Source organism: Sturnira hondurensis, unplaced genomic scaffold, assembly GCF_014824575.4.
Source record: "Sturnira hondurensis isolate 20B ecotype Veracruz unplaced genomic scaffold, ASM1482457v3 Scaffold0021795, whole genome shotgun sequence".
Taxonomy (NCBI): domain Eukaryota; kingdom Metazoa; phylum Chordata; class Mammalia; order Chiroptera; family Phyllostomidae; genus Sturnira; species Sturnira hondurensis.
Genome location: NW_028094426.1, coordinates 1,833,169 through 1,853,294, shown reverse-complemented (window position 1 = coordinate 1,853,294; position 20,126 = coordinate 1,833,169). Strand labels below are relative to the sequence as shown.

General features: G+C 40.9%; 1 protein-coding gene across 3 annotated transcripts in view; it reads right to left on the bottom strand.

The window, feature by feature from the left end:
• ITPR2 (inositol 1,4,5-trisphosphate receptor type 2) overlaps nucleotides 1-20,126 on the bottom strand; it is a 456,496-nt gene that overhangs the window by 320,117 nt on the left and 116,253 nt on the right. For all 3 annotated transcript variants that reach the window (XM_037033923.1, XM_037033924.1, XM_037033925.1), the window contains 5 exons: nucleotides 17,731-17,775; nucleotides 9,992-10,143; nucleotides 6,285-6,384; nucleotides 5,590-5,750; nucleotides 624-765 (listed from right to left, as the gene is read on the bottom strand). In XM_037033923.1, coding sequence (XP_036889818.1) covers nucleotides 624-765; nucleotides 5,590-5,750; nucleotides 6,285-6,384; nucleotides 9,992-10,143; nucleotides 17,731-17,775 — 600 coding nt within the window. The remainder of the gene's footprint in view (nucleotides 1-623; nucleotides 766-5,589; nucleotides 5,751-6,284; nucleotides 6,385-9,991; nucleotides 10,144-17,730; nucleotides 17,776-20,126) is intronic.

Here is a 20,126-nt window from a genome sequence, read left to right as displayed (position 1 = left end):
TGATGAAGAGACTAACCTACTTTCCTATGAAGAGAAAGAAGTTTCCAAGTTCTCCTGGAAATCTACCCAGAAAATTATCCCAGCACATTTGACCCTGGAGGTAGTCTGAGCATGTAAGTCTCTTTAGAAATCTGTGGTAGGCTGTCTCCAAGATAGCCCCCAGTGATGCCTGACTCCAGGAATTCATACCCTTACATAATTGTCTATTTGACTGTGGGCTGGAAATGAGGGGATGTTACTTTTAGGATTAGGTTATAAAAAGACGGTGGCTTCCATCTGCATGCCCTCTCTTAATCTCTGTGGGACCACTCAATTCTAAGGAGGGCAAACTGTCAGCTCTTGAGGCAGCCCTGTGGGGACGCCCATGTAAGTGGGCTTCGAAGTGACCCCTCCCATTCAAGACTCAGGGTGACTGCAACCCTAGCCACACCTTGACTACAGCCTGAGACAACACCGTCAGCAACAGCTGCCCACCTAAGCCACTCCTAGACTCCTAATCCCACTAAGATGTTGGGTAACTTGTTACATAGCAATAAATAAATTGATGGATTGACTGATTTAAAAACTAGTACTGTATAATTCAAAAAATAAACCATGCAAATTTAGTACATGAAAACATTCACCTGTGCCAATATGTTTTGTTCCCTCATTAATTTTTGACGCTCTCGGTTTGGCTTACTGATAACCACATCCAGAACTTCTTGTCCGTTATTAAGTACATCAGCAACAAAAAAGATGAGGTCTTCCAATAATTTGGTTACAAACCTATTGCAAAATGAAAAGGAAATTTTACTCTGTGGTGTTAATTTTGGGGGGAAAAGCGAATAAACACTAAGAACTGAAACACTATAAAACAAAGTATTTTACAATAAATATTGCTTAATCAAGAAAATATTTAATGCATTAAGTGTTACCTAAATCTTTAAAAGAACATTCCCTCTCCAGTTCCTCCAGTCCTTCCTCCCACATCAAGCGTTTGTAACGACTGTTAGGAAGTAAAGCCCATGAACCCCAACAACAGAGCAGCCAATAGGAGAACACTATCAGGGACTTGTCCATGAGTGACCAGCAATCAGGGACAGTTCTGCTTAAGGGAGAATAGCTCTATTTGTAAATTCCTAAAATTAAATCACTTTTTTTAACTATTGACTCAAACTACATCTCATAATCCTCACTGCATTTCAATTTCTCCCATGCATAGAATAGGAGAAGCTGAGATGATCTGTGAGTAGAGACAAAGTCATCAAACTAAAAAATCAGGAGGCCAGTTTGTCACCAACATAAAGCAAGTAACAGAACAATATTAAAATAACTTTTTTAAAAAAGTGTGTTTTCAATCCTAAAAGCAATAAAGAACTTATATACAAAAAAGACAACATATACAATGAAGTGCAAAATATGAAAAGAATAGGCAAACATGCAAAAGAACCCTTAGCACTAAAGTTATAATCATTTAAATAAAAATCTAATTCATGAAGATAAACTATTCTACACACATTTAAGAAAAATCAGTGATTTATAAGATAGTATCAAAAAATTATCCAGAAAGCACCACTGAGTTTTTAAAAGACAAATAAAAGACAGTTAAGAGACAGGAGGACGAACTAAGAGGCTCCAACAGGCATCTAATAGTGTGACAGTGGGGAACTGTAACCCACCCAACATCCTTTTAACACTGTTTCTGTAAATGCTGACTCTGACTGATATGTAGCTTGTAGATAAACCCCAGGTTTGTATAAGAATCGTAAGAACTAACTTCAAAAGATATAGACTTGGACCTTCAGTCATCCCAGCTCTGGGAGATTTGTGGACCTGCTACTACAAAACCAGGGTGGCAGAAAACCAGGATGACGCACACCGGACAATCACTGGACCAGTGTCGAGATCCTTATGAGAGCAGACTGCGTTCATCTGCACATAGAGAACTTTTCAAACTTCTCCCCTTGATCTCTTTGTTCTGCTCTGCCCCTCCCTCTTATAAAACCCTCTGCCTGGGCTGAGATGTTGATATGGTTTTTGAGGCACGAGCCTGCCATCTTCTCAGGCTGCGCACACCTGAATGAACCACTTTCCTTCCCTCCAGCACCCTTCTCATGAGTCTGGTTTTCGCAGCAGCAGGCAGTGGAGCCTGCAGGTCATTTTCCCCAGTTTCAATAGGAGTTACAAAAGGGAGATGAGAGGGAAAGAAAAAGAAGCAACATTTAAAGCAAAATGGCTGAATTTTTCAGAATTGATGGAAGACATAATATTCAGATTAAAAGCACTCCCTAAGTGTCAGGGGACAAGCAAAAATAAAACTCTTACAACAAAGAAACACAGATACCTTCCTTCTATTTTCCCTCTTGGGGCAGCTGTGCAGAATAAGATCAGAAAATCCCACTGAAAAATATCCAAGGTTGAGGATCGGGGAACTTGACACAGGAGCTGTGCCTCTAGGGCCCATTCCCGGGGTGAGCAGGGGGGGAGTTAGGAGAGCGAGAACCGGAACAGCACAGGCATTTTGAGACCAATCTATAAAATTCTAACACCTTCCCTTTGACCCTGTATCATTCTTCCTCCAGTTAAAAGAATATCTAACAATAACTTCATTCTCCAGAGGGAGGGAAAAGTGAGAGTTGTGAGGTTTTTTCAGAAAGAATTTTATAATGAATTCTAAAATCGAGGAAATAATATAAATGTATTCAACTGTGCCATAAGCTCCACTGTACTGACAGGCAGTTTTCACAGAACTTTGATGGAGGGTGGCTTTTTTCTGAAATTACTAAATTAAGATCAATAATTGCAACTTCATATGTCTCAGGCAAGACCTTCTCTTTGCTAATGTGTTTTTGCACTAAAACAGTGGGGGAGGAAGCAGGGGAAGTAAGAATGCATAATCCCTGGTCAGTCCTGGCCCTCTACCTTGCTTAGAATTTTCTGGAGAGGTTAATTTAAGATTCTCTCCAGCAGTAACTGAAGAGCAGCGACTTGCACAGGGCAACAGCCGGCAGGGTGGAGCACTCGTACTCTACATCTCTACTTGGTTTTGGTTTTTCTTCAAGAAACACTGATGCTTAAGAAGGGGCACTCTTCCAGTGAGGCTGAATAAAATTCTGTGCATATGTGAGAGTGACAGAGACGAAGAAACGGGTTCATCAAAAGGAAGCACTCACAAATAAGAAGCAAATAAAAAGTGTCATGTGCACATCGGATCCCAGGACTGGTCATGATTAAGCTCTGGTGCTTAGTTATCGGCAGAGGAGTGGAGCCATGGTGTCCACCACTGGCCCTCACTCACCACCCCCAACAGGAGTGCAGGTGTGACTGAATACACACTCAGCTGTTTTCGAATGCAGGTTTGTTATGGGGGAAATGGGTAAGAACAGAGGAGGCTGAGAGGCAGCTGTATTTTTTTGTATATTTAGGATGTTCTATTGGCAGGGGTAGGAGGAATCACGGTGGACTGCTTTTCTCTTTGCATTGTAAGATGTACTTCTAACAGTTCATAAAACCTACATGTTTGGTTACAGAATACTTACAATGCAAACCCCATAAAGCCACCGCCTAGAACAGGACGTGGAACATTCTCTAAAGTGATAACCGTCCTGACTTTGGTGACAATTATTTCCTTGCATGTCTCAATCATTTAAGCAGCCCAAATAAGAGTTTAGTTTTGCTTCTTTAAAACTTTACAAATAAGCCCTGGCTGGTGTGGCTCAGTGGACTGAGCACGGGCCTGCGAAGCAAAGGGTCGCCGGTTCGATTCCCAGCCAGGGCACATGCCTGGGTTGCGGGCCAGGTCCCCAGTAGGGGGCGCATGAAAGGCAACCACACATTGATGTTTCTCTCCCAATCTTTCTCCTTCCCTTCCCCTCTCTCTAAAAATAAATAAATAAAATATTTTTTAAAAAAACTTTACAAATAATAGTACAGTGAATGAATGTGTCTAGTTCCCACTCAATCCAAAGTTTATTAGGTTTATCTATGTTGTCGTACGTAGATGCATTTCATTTATTTTCCTTGCTACACGGCGTTCCATTGCATGAATACACCACAGTGGCATTCACTCGTTCGGCTGGTGATGGGCAGGGGGACGGTTCTCAGTTTATGGTTACTCAGAACAAGGTTGAATATTCTCCAACATGTGTCCTGGTGCACATGTGTGAGAGCATCTTTTGGACAGATGTCCAAAAGCATTAAGCCTACAAGTGGAAGTGGTGAGTCATAAAGTGTTCGCTTCTTTTTTTGAGCAAGTGTATGTGTGGTAATAAATGAGACCTGCCTTCTTATAAATTTTTAAGCATGCAATACAGTATTGTTAACTATAGGCACCACATCATACAGCAAATCTCTAGAACTTATTAATCTTGTAAAAATGAAACTTTATAAAAGTTTAAATAGCGATGCTTAATTAAATAGCGATGCCTAATCTCGCCCCCGCCCCCCACCCCTCCCCTCCCCTCCAACCCCCCAGTAATCACCTTTCTACCCTGTGTTTCTACGAGACAGACTATTTTGCAGCATTACTTACAATAGCTAAGATTGGAAAACAATCTAAATGGTCATGGATGGATGAATAGATAAAGAAAATGCAGATATACATACAATGGAATATTATTCAACTTATAAATAAGGAGACACTGCCACATGTGACAATACAGGTGAACCACAGAAGGACAAACACTGGATGACTCCTCTTATAAGAGGAGGGTGGCTTTTTAACTTTGCTGGTCACTATCCAGACTATTTTTCAAAGTGCTTATACCCATAACCATCTCACCAGCTGCGTATGAGAGTGCCAAGGTATGAATGCCTGGGAAATTGGTAAGTGGTTTTTATTGTTCACATGTAAAGGCATGTAGCAGCATCACGGAAATACAGAGAATGCTTCTGCTCTGGGGTCCCAGGGACACACGTACTTCAAAATCTCAGATGACTAAATCCCACACTAACTAAGTGTGTGAGCGTACCCAGTTTGTTTATGCTTTCAACTTTGCTTCATGTAAAGTGGGAATAATGTCTACGTGAGAGCTGTTTGGAGGTTAGAGAACACCTATTCACAGTGCCTAAAGTAGTACCAGCACAAAGTAGAGACAAGAGCACTGACAGCTATCAATACCACTCTTTTGCTCACTTATTTCCAAAATCAGAGTTGAAGAATCAAGAACCCAGTTTTTCTGAGGGAGTTATAAGGGCAGAGAACTACACAAGCAGATTATTTTCTAGTATCATATATTTGTTTCTGTTGTGGTACCTGAGCAGAGAAATGTATTTTGAATAAGTAAGAGCAAAAAAAACCTACTTCTTTGAGGACCTTTAGAAATCCAAAATATCAAATCAAGTGCAACAAAAAGATACTGTCAATGTGTTATGAAATATTTAGAAAGAAAGATCAGAGAGTAACTAAAAGCAACTGTTTTCCAGACAAACATAAAATGGAAAAGTAAGTACCAGATTGAAAGTCCACATGTCACTCACTCACCATGAACTGCTCATTTGGAATCTGTATGCTCCTACGGAGATCTCTCTACATGTTCCTTTAGAGTCATTCATTCACCTGAGGCTTACTGCAGGGAGGGGACAATTGAGTCATTTTTAAAAGTCACTCACCTCCTTTCATTCTGGGTTATTGTGCCATTTTCCAGCTTTTTCACCGCGGTCGCCAGCACTTTATTGGCGTCGTTGGCAAAATCTAAGTCTCGCACCTCAGACAGTGGGACGGACACAATGGCGAACGCTTCTTTATCTTCTTTTGTTTGGCAGGTTCCAATCTGCAATGTGAGTTTTCTCCCATTCAGATGAGTTGTTTCTTTTTCAATGACCACACAATGGTTAGTACTCTTCAAGCACTAACACATCTTTGTACGGTTTATGAAATACAAGTCAGGAGTAGATAATTCAAACACAAAATTCCCACCTTCAACACCCTCTAAGAAAGGCAATAGGAACACAGATGGTCCATGCCCACATCCTGTCTCGTCCCTATACACATCTCTTACCACACCCGCCCTTTACTTCCATTTCAACAGAGCAGAGAAAATGCAGTCCTGGAGTCTTCTCCCCTTCCTACACACTGCTCCCGCTCTTTGGTAAGTGTGCTGCAGCCTCCTGAATCACACAGCCCTGCTAAAGCCAAGCCATGAGTTCAGCTACCTAAGCAACAAGCAGACACGAGCGCTTGATGAAATGAATTGCAATGATCTCTAACACTACTGAAGATGCATTGAAAGGAACATGCCAGTCACCCCCTAAGCCCATTTACACAACGTCTGGATGAAAATGAAACCATTTTCGGAAACATTTACCTTCAACATAACAGGCCTCTCTTCATCTGTGTCTATAGGGATACTAGTACTGGTTACCCATGTGTTGGTACATAAATGTCTTAACCGAACATAGGAGTTCCTAAAAGCAAAATAATATAAAAAATTAGCCTACTTACATATGAGCATGTTTAACAACTTCATACACGGTAGGAACATAACACAGACTAGTAATTGATTCAAGTGTTGATCAGTCTGGTTGAAGGGAAATTTCTGAACTGTAGACCATTTCAAAGCCTGCAAGATTATCCATCCACCTACACTGGTGGCTCTCACAGTGTGGTCCCTGGACCAGCAGCACCAGCATCACCTGCGAACTTGTTAGAAATGCAAATTCTGAGCTTCATCCCAGTCCAGTGATTCAGAAACTTGGGAGGTGAGGCCTGGTGATGAGCATTTTAACAGGCTCTCCATACAATTCTGACAGATGCTAACGTGAGAAGCACTGATCAAGTAACTGAGTCAGTGAGAGCTGCTGTCTGATAGCAGTCCTCTTTGTAGTTTAATCATCTGCACGTAAAAGTATACACAGCTGACTTCACTACTCATACATTCCACACTTGTGAATTCATCTACTCACTCAATCTGAAACTCCCAAATCTGTGCTCAGGGCACTGTCACAGCAACCCTCAGAAACACGTGGAGTGACAAAGAGTTTGAACCACACACATGCCCAGGGAGGCTGAACCAGGCAATGTTTTGCCTCCCTGTCTCTGCTCACGCACTGCAAACAAGTGTCCTTTCACGGTCTGTTTAGTACCAGGTTTGCCACCTTCATATTCTCTTTGGTGGTGAAGCCACTGTTTAAAAGGGCCCCCCAGGCACACAGCTAAAGCGCTGCCTACTATTCCCAGGAGCAAGGCTGTGCTGTGCCACACGGAGAAAATACTCGTGTTAGATAAACCACACTCAGACATGAGTTCTAGTTCTGACGGCTATGAGTTCAACGTTAATGAATCAACAATATATATTAAGTAAGGTGTCTTCAAACAGGAACACAGACACACAACAAGTTTATGTATCGACTGAGTGCCAAAAACATTGTGACCAAAGGTTCACGGGAACCTAGCCCTGTGTGTCCCCCAGGAGCAATGGCTGAGTAGTTGCCAGTTCAGGGCACTGAGGACAGGAAGTGTCACCTGCGTATGAACTGGGACAGGGTCCGAGCAAGGACAGCTACGCCTTCACCCAGCTCAAGAACTATCATCTCTAGTGAATCTTTCATCAGTTCTTTAACAAGCATGAGTTTCGGTGTCTATTAAAAAATACTACTGTGGTGAGTGCTCTGCCTTCCAGTTCCTGCAAATTTAGTAAGAACAGTAAGATACAACCAGGTCACACAACATGGGGCAGAAAGCAGGAAAGGCCAATACGAGAAAACCAAATAAAATGCCAAGGGCCTCAGAAAAAGTAAGAGATTCACTCAACATCATGGTTCTTTCATTCATAAAAGTAGATAAAATAAAGACTTATTTTCAAAAATCTGAAACAGCAAAGATCCAACCCTTATCCAAATACTCAGAAATGTTGAAATAACCCTTCTACCATGTATCATCCTCTGCACTGAATTACACCGGAGCTGTTGCTTGGATTCCGCTGCCTGCCCTCAGTGTTCTTCAAACACCTGGAAAGGGGAGCCATATCTTACCAAGCCCTGCGCCTGTTTCCCCTGCTCTTCACTGGGGTACTTGTTCAATACACTCTCGTTGAGTCAACCTAGATTGCTGGGATCCAGATGACACTTGAATATAATTCGATTTTTTACAAGAACTTTGAAAATTAATAGCTCTTAGGATGCATGCCACATAAATATGTTGCTATTAAGTTCTTGATATAATCTGAATGTCTACAATATGAAGGCATTGTAGCATACTGCTTAAGAGTATAGATTTTGAGCCCACACACTCCAGGATCACATACCCAGGTAATGATTCTAAAAAGCAAAGCCTGCTCCCCACCCTGAAGCCTCTGATTTCGCTGGTCTTGTTGTGGCTGGGGCACAGAGAGTCCCCGGTGCTCCTCGGGTGATGACATTTCAGGTCAACTTGAAAAGCCCTGCTTTAAGTCTCTCGTTCCTTACTTGTTAGAGTTGCTTGACACAGCGCTGAGTACTCAGAAAGTGCTCAAGAGTTTTATTGTAAGAGTAGCTATTAATAAGTGTTAGTTAACATTAGCTTTAATGCAAAGTAATCTGTTAATACAAAGTTCCAATTTATAGTGAGAAAGGCTTCAAAAGGTCTAAATAATAATAGACTAACACTTTCATATAAAGCAAATCTCAGGGACTTGTCAGGGGTCTGTGCACTTTATAGTGAGATCATTTTATCATTTCCTTAAGCAAACTTTCTTGGAGGGCAAGAAGGACTCCATTTTGCAGAGTTTAAATCCAAAATGATGAAAGCCGTAATAAGGATTAAGATCCCACCCCAATACTCAGAAGACAAGACCACAGACCTACATCAGGTAACACCTTCAGAGGGGATCTCTTTACAGGCTGGTAGAACAGGGAAGAGTGAGGTAAAGCTCACCTGGAGCCAAGAGGTGGCAACATTTCTCATGAATGAGAATAATCATGAAACACCCTGGGAAGCTCAAGGAGCGATGATAGAATAGCCCCATTTTACCCTCCCTGGAGAGTGACCTACACAACAATGTCTGCATTTTGTGTCAGTGCCTTAAACCTCACCACCACCACTTGGCCAAGGCCAAGCACAATCATGCTCTATGAGACAACCTAGCACCGTCCCACTAGACCTAATCAAATGGGCAAGATTCATCTATGCATATAGAGACTGCATGAGAGTGTTACTGCCGGAAGGTAGACAGTTGTAGTCAAAAGACCTTAATTAAAGTAATCAAACACAAGCAAAAAAATGTGCAGTATTTTCTTACATTAAGTCCTGGCTACAATTCCCCGCCCCCCCTTCTTCTGGCTCACTTAGGTCCAACTGGTCTCCTAGCTGGTCCTTCAGCACACCTGGTAAAGTTCAAGATTTTTCCATTTTATGTTCCCTCGAAACAGACCCAACAGAGAGGACTGATCCCTGAAATCACTTGGATATTTTCTGAAATATCCTAAATGAGAGGCTGTTTCTGAATATGCATCCCTAACAGAACTCCCTCCAAACTCTACCATTTTTCTTCGAGGCACTTTCATTACCTGACTTTATATTTAATGTTCATCTATTGCCTCTCTCCCCCATTTGGATTCAAGTACATAACCAGTTTGCTCACTGTTGTCTTCCCAATGCCAAGAGCAATGCCTAGAATTTAATCAATGTTCCATAAAGATTTGTTGACTGAATGGCTGAATGAATGAATGAATGAACGAATGAATGAAATATGGAATTTAACATCATAAAAATAAACTATATAAATATGAATAAAAAACTTCTAGGGCATTTTTCATTTTAGTAACCAAAGTCTATGTAAGTAATAAGAATAAATGGGTCTCATGAATTTTTCAGAATTTCTTTGGCCCTGCATATTTTAATTATTTATGAAAATAAAGCAAACAACATTAACCTACTCACAAAAAGATGCATGATTTTTTACACACTTGTTCTTCACTGATGCTCTCTCTCCCTCTATAACACCAACATTATATTAACATTTTGATTTTAATTTCTTACCTAACAGTCAAATTATTCAAAGCAATAGTATAATTTAACCATAGTTCTTCTTCTTACCGTGGAACCAAGCAGTCAGCTCTCTGAAGAGTGGTGGCATCCAGTTCAAAAAGGGACGCGATGTCGTTCCCATGGGGGACAGAGACCAAGGTGTACATGATCTTCTCCCCTGCCTGGCGCTTCTTCTTTGAAGTTGGAAGATCTCCATCTCTCTGTTGGGGAGCCACAGGGTTATTTACTTTCATCAGGTTTCTTACTAAAGTCTCCAGTCAATTGGGAGGTAAGTTTTAAATTTGCATGTTATTTCTCTTTTTCTAAGATTTTATTTATTTATCTTTAGAGAGGAAGGGAAGGAGAGAGGGAGAGAAATATCGATGTATGGTTGAGTCTCGTGTGTCCCCTGCTGGGAACTGGCCTGCAAACCCAGGCATGTGCCCTGACTGGGAATCAAACCGCAATTGTTTGGTTCACAGGCCCACACTCAATCCACTGAGCTACACCAGCCAGGGCTGGGTTATAGTGATAGGTATTTCATTGGGTTATAGCGATAGGTATTTCACATCAACCAAAAAAAGCAGGTCGGGCCTGACAGTCCCTGGGGAAGTTATTATCAACAGTGACAAGGCACGCAGTCCTGGAGGGGTGGCTGAATCTGTGCAAACTATCAAGGCACTGAAGGTCACCACAGTCACACTCCCTCCCCTTCAGGACATCTGTTTACACAGTGGGTGTGTTGACCATTCCACATTTAAAACAAACACAGAGAAGAAACAGTGTGCTGAATCACCCAGATGCCACAAATGGAAGAGTAAGCATGGCCATGCTTCAGAGAATGGCCATGAAAGAATCATGAGTCCAAAAGTGTAACTGGGACATGTACCTGGAGAGAAGGGGAATCACCCACAGCATTCCCACTCACTCCATTGACTTGTTCCATTAGAACCAAGACCATACTACAATGGCATATAAAGTAAAATAAAGCAAGATCTTCACAAACAAAAGCCTTCATGGTGATCTGAAACTCAATCAATATTTCTAGTAGAAGCTTAACACATTTTAAGCAGGCAACCACATAAGACGGATGATCAGGTATTTTTACGTGAATTATTCCAAGTCTCAATCCCCCCGTGGAAGAATTTGATGCAGATGAAACCAAAATGTCAATATAAGCTTGGTAATTAAGTACATAACATAATTAATTATACATATTTATTGAAACAAATGAAATTTTAAAATGAGAGAAAGATGCCATTGTACCATCACAGGAAGTTGAGCAAAAGTGGGGGAGGGGAGAGAAGGGATGTTCAGAAGGCAAATGAATGCAGTCAGTATCCAGCCGCAAGCATTCAGTTAATGGCTGCCGTGACAATGAAACATGACACCCGATCACTCCAAAACACTCACTTGCTTTTCCATCCCAAGATTGTGAATATCATGTTCCTGGCATCAGGAAACGCTTGCAGTTTCATTTTGCTGTCTGCTACAAAGGGTGCACAAGCTGGTAGCACCTCTGAACTGTGAACAGGCAGAAAAACTTCCAGGTTTTGCTATGGACCTAACACTGTTCCAAAAAAATAGTGTCTAGTTAAAAAAAAAGTCTGAAAGAAAATATATCTAATCCTGTATCTGATAAGAGAATTGTATCCAGAATATATGAAGAATGCTTACAACACAATAATAAAAAGACAACCCAATTAAAAATTGAGCAAAGCATTTGAACAGACATTTCTCCACAGAGGATATACAAATGGCCAAAAAGCACATGCAAAGATGCTCAGTATCATTACTAATTACTTCAGTGCACTGGCATGGCTATAATCAAAGAAACAGACAATAGCAAGTGTTAATGAGAATGTGAAAATCCTAACACTCAAATACTGTGGAGGAAACATAAAACATAAAAACATAAATATATCCATTTAGGAAGAGTGCCAGTTCCTAAAAAGAGTAACATGTAATCTGTCATCCTAATTATAGGAATCTACCCAAGAAAAATGAAAATATATGACCACACAAACACTTGTACATGAACGTTCATAGCAGCATTACTTATAATAGCCAAAAAGTGGAAACAACCCAAATGTCCATCAAAGGATGAATGATAAACAAAACGTGGTACATGCACAAAGAAATATTATTTGGCCATAAAAAGGAATGAAGTACGGACACATTCTACAATATGCATGAACCCTGAAAACATTACGCTAAGTGAGAGAAGCCAGACCCAGAAAGCCATATAGTGTATAAGTCCACATACGAAATTCCAGAATAGGCAAACTCATGGTAACGGTAGATTCACAGCTACCAGGCCTAGGTGAGAGAGGGAATATAGAGTGACTGCTATCGGATACAGGTCTCTTTTGGGGATAATAAATGTTCTCCTACCATTGCCTAGCATAGAAGCAACAAATTAGTATTTCAGTCTTCTTGGAAGAATCCCATATCCCTAAAAGGAATATGTGTCATCTAATTTCTTGAGTCCCTGCACATCAATCTTCTAATTATAATTTAGCTTTTGATACAGTTTTTCATTCAAGGGAAATGCATTAACTGACCAGACAATTTAGATACACTTAGCAACTGACAGTTGGCATCGTGGTTTATACATCAGTCATCTGTGAGTTAATTTAGCAGGAGTCAATGCACCTCTATGCACTCCCCTTTTGAAATGCTAGTATCAATTGAATGAATTCTCCAGACTTATAAAGAGAAAGCAGATCCAGGTCCCTAGAGATTGCCCTTCTACCCAGTCCTTGGTAATGTCTCCCTGTGGGATCCCAACAAGAGTAGTCAGAGACCTATTTTACAGTGAACAATAAAAATCTTTTGCAAACATAGAAAAAGCCCATTTCTTAGGGCTCATTTAAAAAGGTCATTTTAAATTATGCATACTATTTAAGACCTATGGTTTAATTTTAATTACATAGTGTAAGTGGAATGTACGATTATACCCCTAAATAATTTACTTAGGTCCTTGGGGGAAAATAGCTTAATGAATAGATATGTTTCATTTATAAATAGCTTAATAATTATTTGTGTGAAAAAGAGCTTTCAACATGTTTAGAAGTTTTTTAAGAGTGCTACATTCTTAAACTTTCTGCCTTTAATCTCTTTTACTCTGATAATTTGCTTAAACGTGACTTCATAAAAGCCTTACTTCGGTTTGACAGTAAACTTCAAGTCAGCCTCTGAAAAATTTTAAACAATGAAATATGAATAGTGAGTTATAAGCATACAAGTTTTAAATGTGTGGATCAAGCTACGATATACAAGAAAATCAGTCTTATATTTTGATAACACAAAGACAGATCTGTTCAAAATGGTGTGCTTGTGGCTTTTATATAGAAAGCCATATCTTTTTCTAAGAAAAAAAGACACAAAAACACAAGTTCCCCACGCAGAATTACAGAAGCAGAATGCCCTCCTTCCTGCATCATGAAAATACGTTAAGGTATAGCAGAGCTTAGACAGGTGTTAGATTTAACATCAGCCAGCTATCAAACACTCAGTTTAGGGAAGGCAGGGGCTCAGAATATTAACCCCGTCTGCTGGGCTCTTATAAAACTAGCATTTTCACTCAGAAGGAGAGGTGTACAGCCTGGCAGGTTATATGAGTTGAAAATCCCTTATGAAAAGCCAGCCCAGTAAACAAATGGCTCCTGGCTTCTCCTGTCTGTCCTGGGGCCGCCCGAGGCAACACAGCAGTTAGTCTGCTGCAACACCTTCTCTGTTGACTCATTTGTGAGTCATCGAATTTTCAGCAGAGACAGGGAGATGCACTTCTGTTGTTAGGAGCCAGAGACATTCGCTAAGAAACAATGTATGCGTTTTCAGGGCTGACTCAGACCTGTGTGGGGCCGCAGCAGCAAGATCACGTGCAGGCATCTGTGTATTTCTGTTCAGCCCCTCTGGGGCTCCTACTGATGACTTTATGTAACAGACACAATCCTGTCATTTAAAGCAGCAAGCACTTCTTTTGCCATTCCTTAACCATCTGTTATTCTCAAACCAATTCCTAACACGATCCGCTTTCTTTCTTTTCCTTATCACGTTACCACTGTATAACTCAAGGGAATTCAGTGGTCTTCTTTCAGAATCTAGTACCCACCTCAAAAAATCCTACCGAATAGAATTTCCAAGTCTATTTCAGCACCGTTTCCTGGGTTCTAGAACATTTTTGTTTATGTATGTTTGTGCACAACTGACGGTTCTCAACTGGAAGACAGTGTGGTACCCAGGGGCATCTGGCAATCTGCAGATACACTTACAGTTGCCACAGCTTGGGGTAGGTGGAGCCACTGCTGGTACCAGTGAGTATACAGTCCCCGGATGCTGCCAAACACCCTACGATGCAAAACACAGTCCTCCACAACAAAGAATTTTCCGACCCAGTATGTCAATATTGCTGGGGTCGAGAATCCTCAGCACATACAACAGATACTCCTCTGACAAATCAGATCACATTCCACCTAAATGTGGTAAAGTTAAAATGGGTGGTGTCATTCCCCGCTACCATCCCCCCCCACCCCCGCCCCAGCAAAAAAATCCCCTTCAAAGAGCCATTTGAAAAGATGCAGCCTTTCAAGGAGAAGAAACTGACTGCCAGGTTCCCAGCTGGGCTTGACACAGCTCCAATATTTACAGAGTCCCTGTGGATGCTGTACATTTGTAAGATTGGAAATAATAGGCTCTTTTGTAGAATAAATACAGCAATTTGGGTCTTAATGGGAGCTCTGACACACACGGACTCATTTCAGCAGCATCGTGCATTAACCTTTGACACTTCAAAAATGGAAAGCAACATTTTGATACAGGTTTACAAATTACAGGAAAAATATTAACTGGATATTAAATAGACAGCACGGGGAAAATGAGAAGAGAAAATAATTAGCACGGTCCCAGTGAACCCCGTGTTCCTGGAACCCAGAGCTGAGGTGAGAGAGCATTCTGTTCTGTTTGGGGAAATTGGTTTCATTTTCCACAGGTGAAACCCTAACTGCTCCTTTGGTTTCATTTTGTTTTGTTCCTTTTTCACACGGAAACATAATTATTGGTAGGTGGTAAATGGTCTATTAAATGAGGAGCCATATTGTTAGCTTTATTGTTCCATATTCTCAGTTTTATTTACTTTCAAGCTAGGGATCTTGGAGAGAAGAAGATAAAATAAAATGTCTCCAATTGGATGTGTCTCTGAAGCGGCAGATGACACCCAGTCACAGTCTCCCACAGCAGAGGTGGTCCCGCCTTTGTTACCTGCAGCTACGCATTGCGGAAACCAAAGAGCACTCTTTCTCACCTTCAGCGCTGAGTACAGAAGGAAAAGGCCTATCAAGTCTAACTGAAAGCTAATTAACACAAAGTGAACTCCATCATGGATTTATTAGCTATTCACATTCTTTACGCTGCTCCACAAACCTTCACACTCTATATCCTCCCACTCAGCACTGCCCAGAAGTATTAGCAGCACCACCAAGTAGTACGCAGCTGAAAGGAGATGAGCTCAGAAATGTGGTTCAGTTGCACCATTTGAAGCTCTGAGATGATGCCCTTTTAAAAGAAACGTGCCACACCTTTAGCCTACAAACATCTTTATTGGAAGAGGTGCCATCTGTCTGGTCCCATTCTAACCTTACTGCAGGCAGGCGGGGCATGCAGGGCACACACTGCCATCCCACTATGCAGATGAGGACACTGAGTCTCAGGAAAGCTGTCTGACTTGTCCAAGGCAACCAAGTCAATGGTGGTCCTAGGTGTAGGACTCTCTGAGCCCTACCATGAAGAAGTCACATAGAATATCTTAGAAACATGCCTGGGTAAAGAGAATAGTACCCCCTGACATCCAACAGCTACTCCTGGTGTGGCTGGGAGCTGGCCCTGCAACTCACAGCAAGGTCACCGTGTTCTCCAGTCAAACACAAACAATGTCGCAAAACTTCAACAGCAGATGAGGCCGCCCCATGACTAGGATGGATCGAGAGAATACACTACCACTCCAGAATCATGTCTGAACATTGACAAAATAGGAACGCTGTCCAAGCCACAAAAATGATGGGATATCCCTCTCCCCGAGCTCACGGGAGCAACTGCTGCTTCTTTACAATGACAGCGTTAGTCTGGCTACAGTCTGCCCTCTCTATAGACAACACTGAAACACCTCCTGAAAGCCTTCCGACCCAGCCCACAAGCTCGCCTCCTTAAATCCTCCCCAAAACCATCTTGCACAAGCCCAAATCCTATAATACATTCTTTCTCATGAAGCTTTACTTAGATGCCTCACAGTCCCCCATAACATGTGAGAAATGAGGAACAAACCCAACTTGTTCAAGTCCAGGTGTGCTCCTGGTGGTCTCTGGCTGGAAGACCACTGACGAACTTATAGTCAAAACCAAAGAAGCTATGATTCATACTTAGCTTGTAAAACGTGGCCACGGTAAGCATTTTTCTAAATCACAGGAAAGTAAAAAACCAACAATCCTGTGGCATCTTTTTTGAAAACCAGTCACACAGGCAACAACATTGAATTAAACACAGAGGATCCCATTGCTCTGATAAGCCTAATTCTACCTTTAGACACAATTTCAAGTGTCCATTGGGTCAGTGACCTGATACTTTAGCTTATTTCTATTGGAATCCTGATAGATGGGGAGAGGAACCAAACAGGACGGACTCAGAGCCAGAAATTCTGATTGCACTCACCTCCCTACATCAATATCTTCATAAAACATAAAGCTGTGTAGCAATGCAAAGATGTAGTAATTTTAATTGAACATTCCAACTCTTCCTATTGAACAGGAGAATTTTAGATAATACAGGATAAAAAATTGCCAATTCAAAAACAGATTATTAAATTCCTAGGCAAATTGAATTATAGACTGCATCTATTTTATATCAAAATATCTGGCTACATTACAAAAATAATAATAATATGCCCATCGTCCATCTGTATGACTTCAAATTGTCCTGAGTTTCTGAATTTTTTGATTGAATTAAGTCTTTGTAATCATAAAACTATCATCTTTACACATGATGATGAAATGAGCAGGGTGAATAAGCACAAATATTTTAACAAAAATCAGCTTTAAAGTAAGATTGAGATGTTTTTGGGTAGCACACTTTAGAATATGCTACTCCACAAACCTTGAGCAGCATAGTACAGAATATCAGAGAAACCAGTCATCTAACTGTTTGATGCTTCAAAGCCTCCCTGTAAGGAGAACCCAGATTATTTTTAATCAAAACAGACTGCCATGTCCTAGCTGGTGTGGCTCAGTGGATTGAGCACCAGCCTGCAAACCAAAGGGTCACCAGTTCGATTCCCAATCAGGGCACATGCCTGGTCGTCATAGGCCAGGTCCCCATTGAGAGATGCGTGAGAGGCAACCACACATTGATGTTTGTCTCCCTGTGTCTCCCTCCCTTCCTCTCTCTAAAAATAAATAAGTAAAATATTTTTTAAAAAATATCCTATGTAGTATCATGTGATAATTCCATTTCTCCTGCCTAATTTCTATTCACTTCTGAAAACCAAACCTAGACCCACCACATTTCCAAGATGCTAATTGTCTTCAGTGTTCAATCACAAATGGACTTCAAGTTGCTAGAAATCTCCCTAAATAGCCACTATGAACATCTTCTTATACTCTAAGCCATTATCACCTTTTATCTTTCATCCACAGCTTCTACTCATGGAATCTCCCTCAGAGATCCTAGTCTTGAAATTTCCTATTAACTTTTCAGTTTGTTCATATAAATATAAACAATATGTTTACAACTTGCTGGGGGGAAATAATTCTACTCACCACATTTTTTCCTTCATTCTGGGCATCCCGATAATCAGGATTAAGCTAAAAAAAAACAACAAAATAAAACTAGTTTAATTGCTATTAAAAGCACATTAAAAAGACCAATGATCTTTACTTCAGTTCACTATTATATCATTAACTAAGTTTAATATGCAAAGAAGCTAAGAACCATTAGTAAATATTAAAATTTAAAACATGACCTTCAAACGCTAGTTGCAGGAGACAAGAGCTAACTAAATGCAAAGTGTATGGGTTTTATTTATGTTAAGATCAGTTGACATTTTTGAACAAGTAAGAACTACCCATCCCATCTCCTTCGAGGAAGCATTCACGAGTTCATTTTACACACCACAAGATCTGCCATTGCCTAATAACTCAGACATCAGTTTCAAAACACAGAGCAAAGGAAGCTTTTAATGATGATTCAAGATCATGCTCCACATGCTATACACACAAGAAAAGAAAACTGAGCAAAAGAGGAACAAGGTATCAGGCATGTATGGGACACATGGTCCACCAATGCAGGAGAACTACGGAAACACACACACAGGAGCGCATGTCTTCGGGCTGGTACGTGGCCTTTACGGTGTGACCATGGGAAGGCTGAATTCCGCCCATCCATTAGCCCACGCATCTCCAGAACAACTCCCGACTCCCACCTGACCACACAGCCTCAAAAGGATGTCTTTGATGCACTGAAATAGCTACTAGTTCATAGTTTGTAAAATAACAAATTCACAAGATGTTTTTTCTCAAAATATCAAGTTGTCCAATTGGACTTGATCATATTAATGTAAATTGGTTGGTGTGTATACTATGCAACCTCAGGTAGTTAAAGTCACCGTTTAAAATATAAGGTCAGGAGTCTTCCCCAAAATGAAACTTGGCTAGGAATCTGTGAGGAATGTTCCCCCAACCTATCAATAATTATCAACAAAAGTGATAAAAAAAAAGCTCAAAAGTAAAACAAAACAAAGAACTCCCACCTCACTGAAAACTAAGGCCAAAAAACAACCTAACCCCCGAATCTTCAGTGAATTGACAGTAATTATAAAGTGGACAGTGCTGAGGCAGGGGCAGTTAACCCCCCGGTTTTTATCTCATGGCACGTCCATGAAATGTTCACCTCACTCCCAGCCAGTGGCCATGTGGACACAGTTAAAAGGATTCTTGCTGCGGTTCCCACTCGCATCCGTCCACTGACTCAGAGACCCAGATTATTCACCAACCAACAAGAGAAGTGTTTCTCTATCGCTAGGAAGTGCTGTGATGTCAGACTGAGCAGAAAATTGCCCAGTCCTTCCAACCACTGTCCTGTTACCTATCTCTACCTTTTCACAACCAAGGAGTTATGACAAAGCACAGAAAACGGTGGACAGAAAGCGGAGACACAGACAACGGCAGAGGGCTTTCTGAGAAGCATTGCCTGAACTAAAAGGAGAAAAGAGAAAGCGCTGGGGCCGCTCTGTGCTGGGATCACACTGCACAATCATATAGAAACAGCAAAGGACTGGGGGGCGGGGAGGGGGCGCCGGGAAGCAACTGCAATAGAACCCAGGTAAGTGGAGTCCAGATCTGCTAGAACGGGGAACTGCATGGAACATGCCCTTTACTCTGGCCTGCAGCTAAAAATTTAGAAAGAAGATTGAAAATTTTTTTTAAAAATGGAACAAGAGGACCATCCACTCAACCCATCTGGTTCTACACAGAGCTCTAAGGAAAAATAATAAGGAGGGAAGGAAAACCACAACCACATGAGACTGATGATGAAGCATGTTGGAAAAGGGCAAAATTCTTTTTCAGAGTTTTTCTGAATATTTTCTACAGTATGATGCAAAATAAATGTTCAGGAAATGGTTTGGTGCACTCTTAGAAAAGCACAAGTAAACATCTCTTCTATGCAAAGGCAACAGAATAGGATGATCGGCAAAAAATGTCATATAAAACTAATCATATAAATAATAAAACTGGTGGTTGGGGGATAGAGAGGGTTAGAAAATAGAAATCCAACTACAAGTCACTTGTTAGTGCTGGGCCAGCCCCTACAGAGGGGAGACTAACCCTCCCTTTTCTATGGAGATATGTACCCCAGTCTCCTTAAATTGTCTTGAATTATGAATAAAAGAACTAGTAGCAAAACAGCATTATCTTGCTTTTGGAATTCAAGAGCGAAAGGTAAAAAGCCAAAAAGATAGTTAATTAACCAGCCTCTAGTCTACTAATAAATCAAACTCAGAAAGACACACTTTTACTTTGAAACAATGAAAGTTTCAACATTGTGCCCAGAAGGGGTTTATTCAGCTCTTCTAGTCAAGTATCACTGTTTCATAGTTTTTCATTTGTTTTCAGCTTAAAGAATTCAGACTTTTAAATTTAAAAAATCCATACTACAA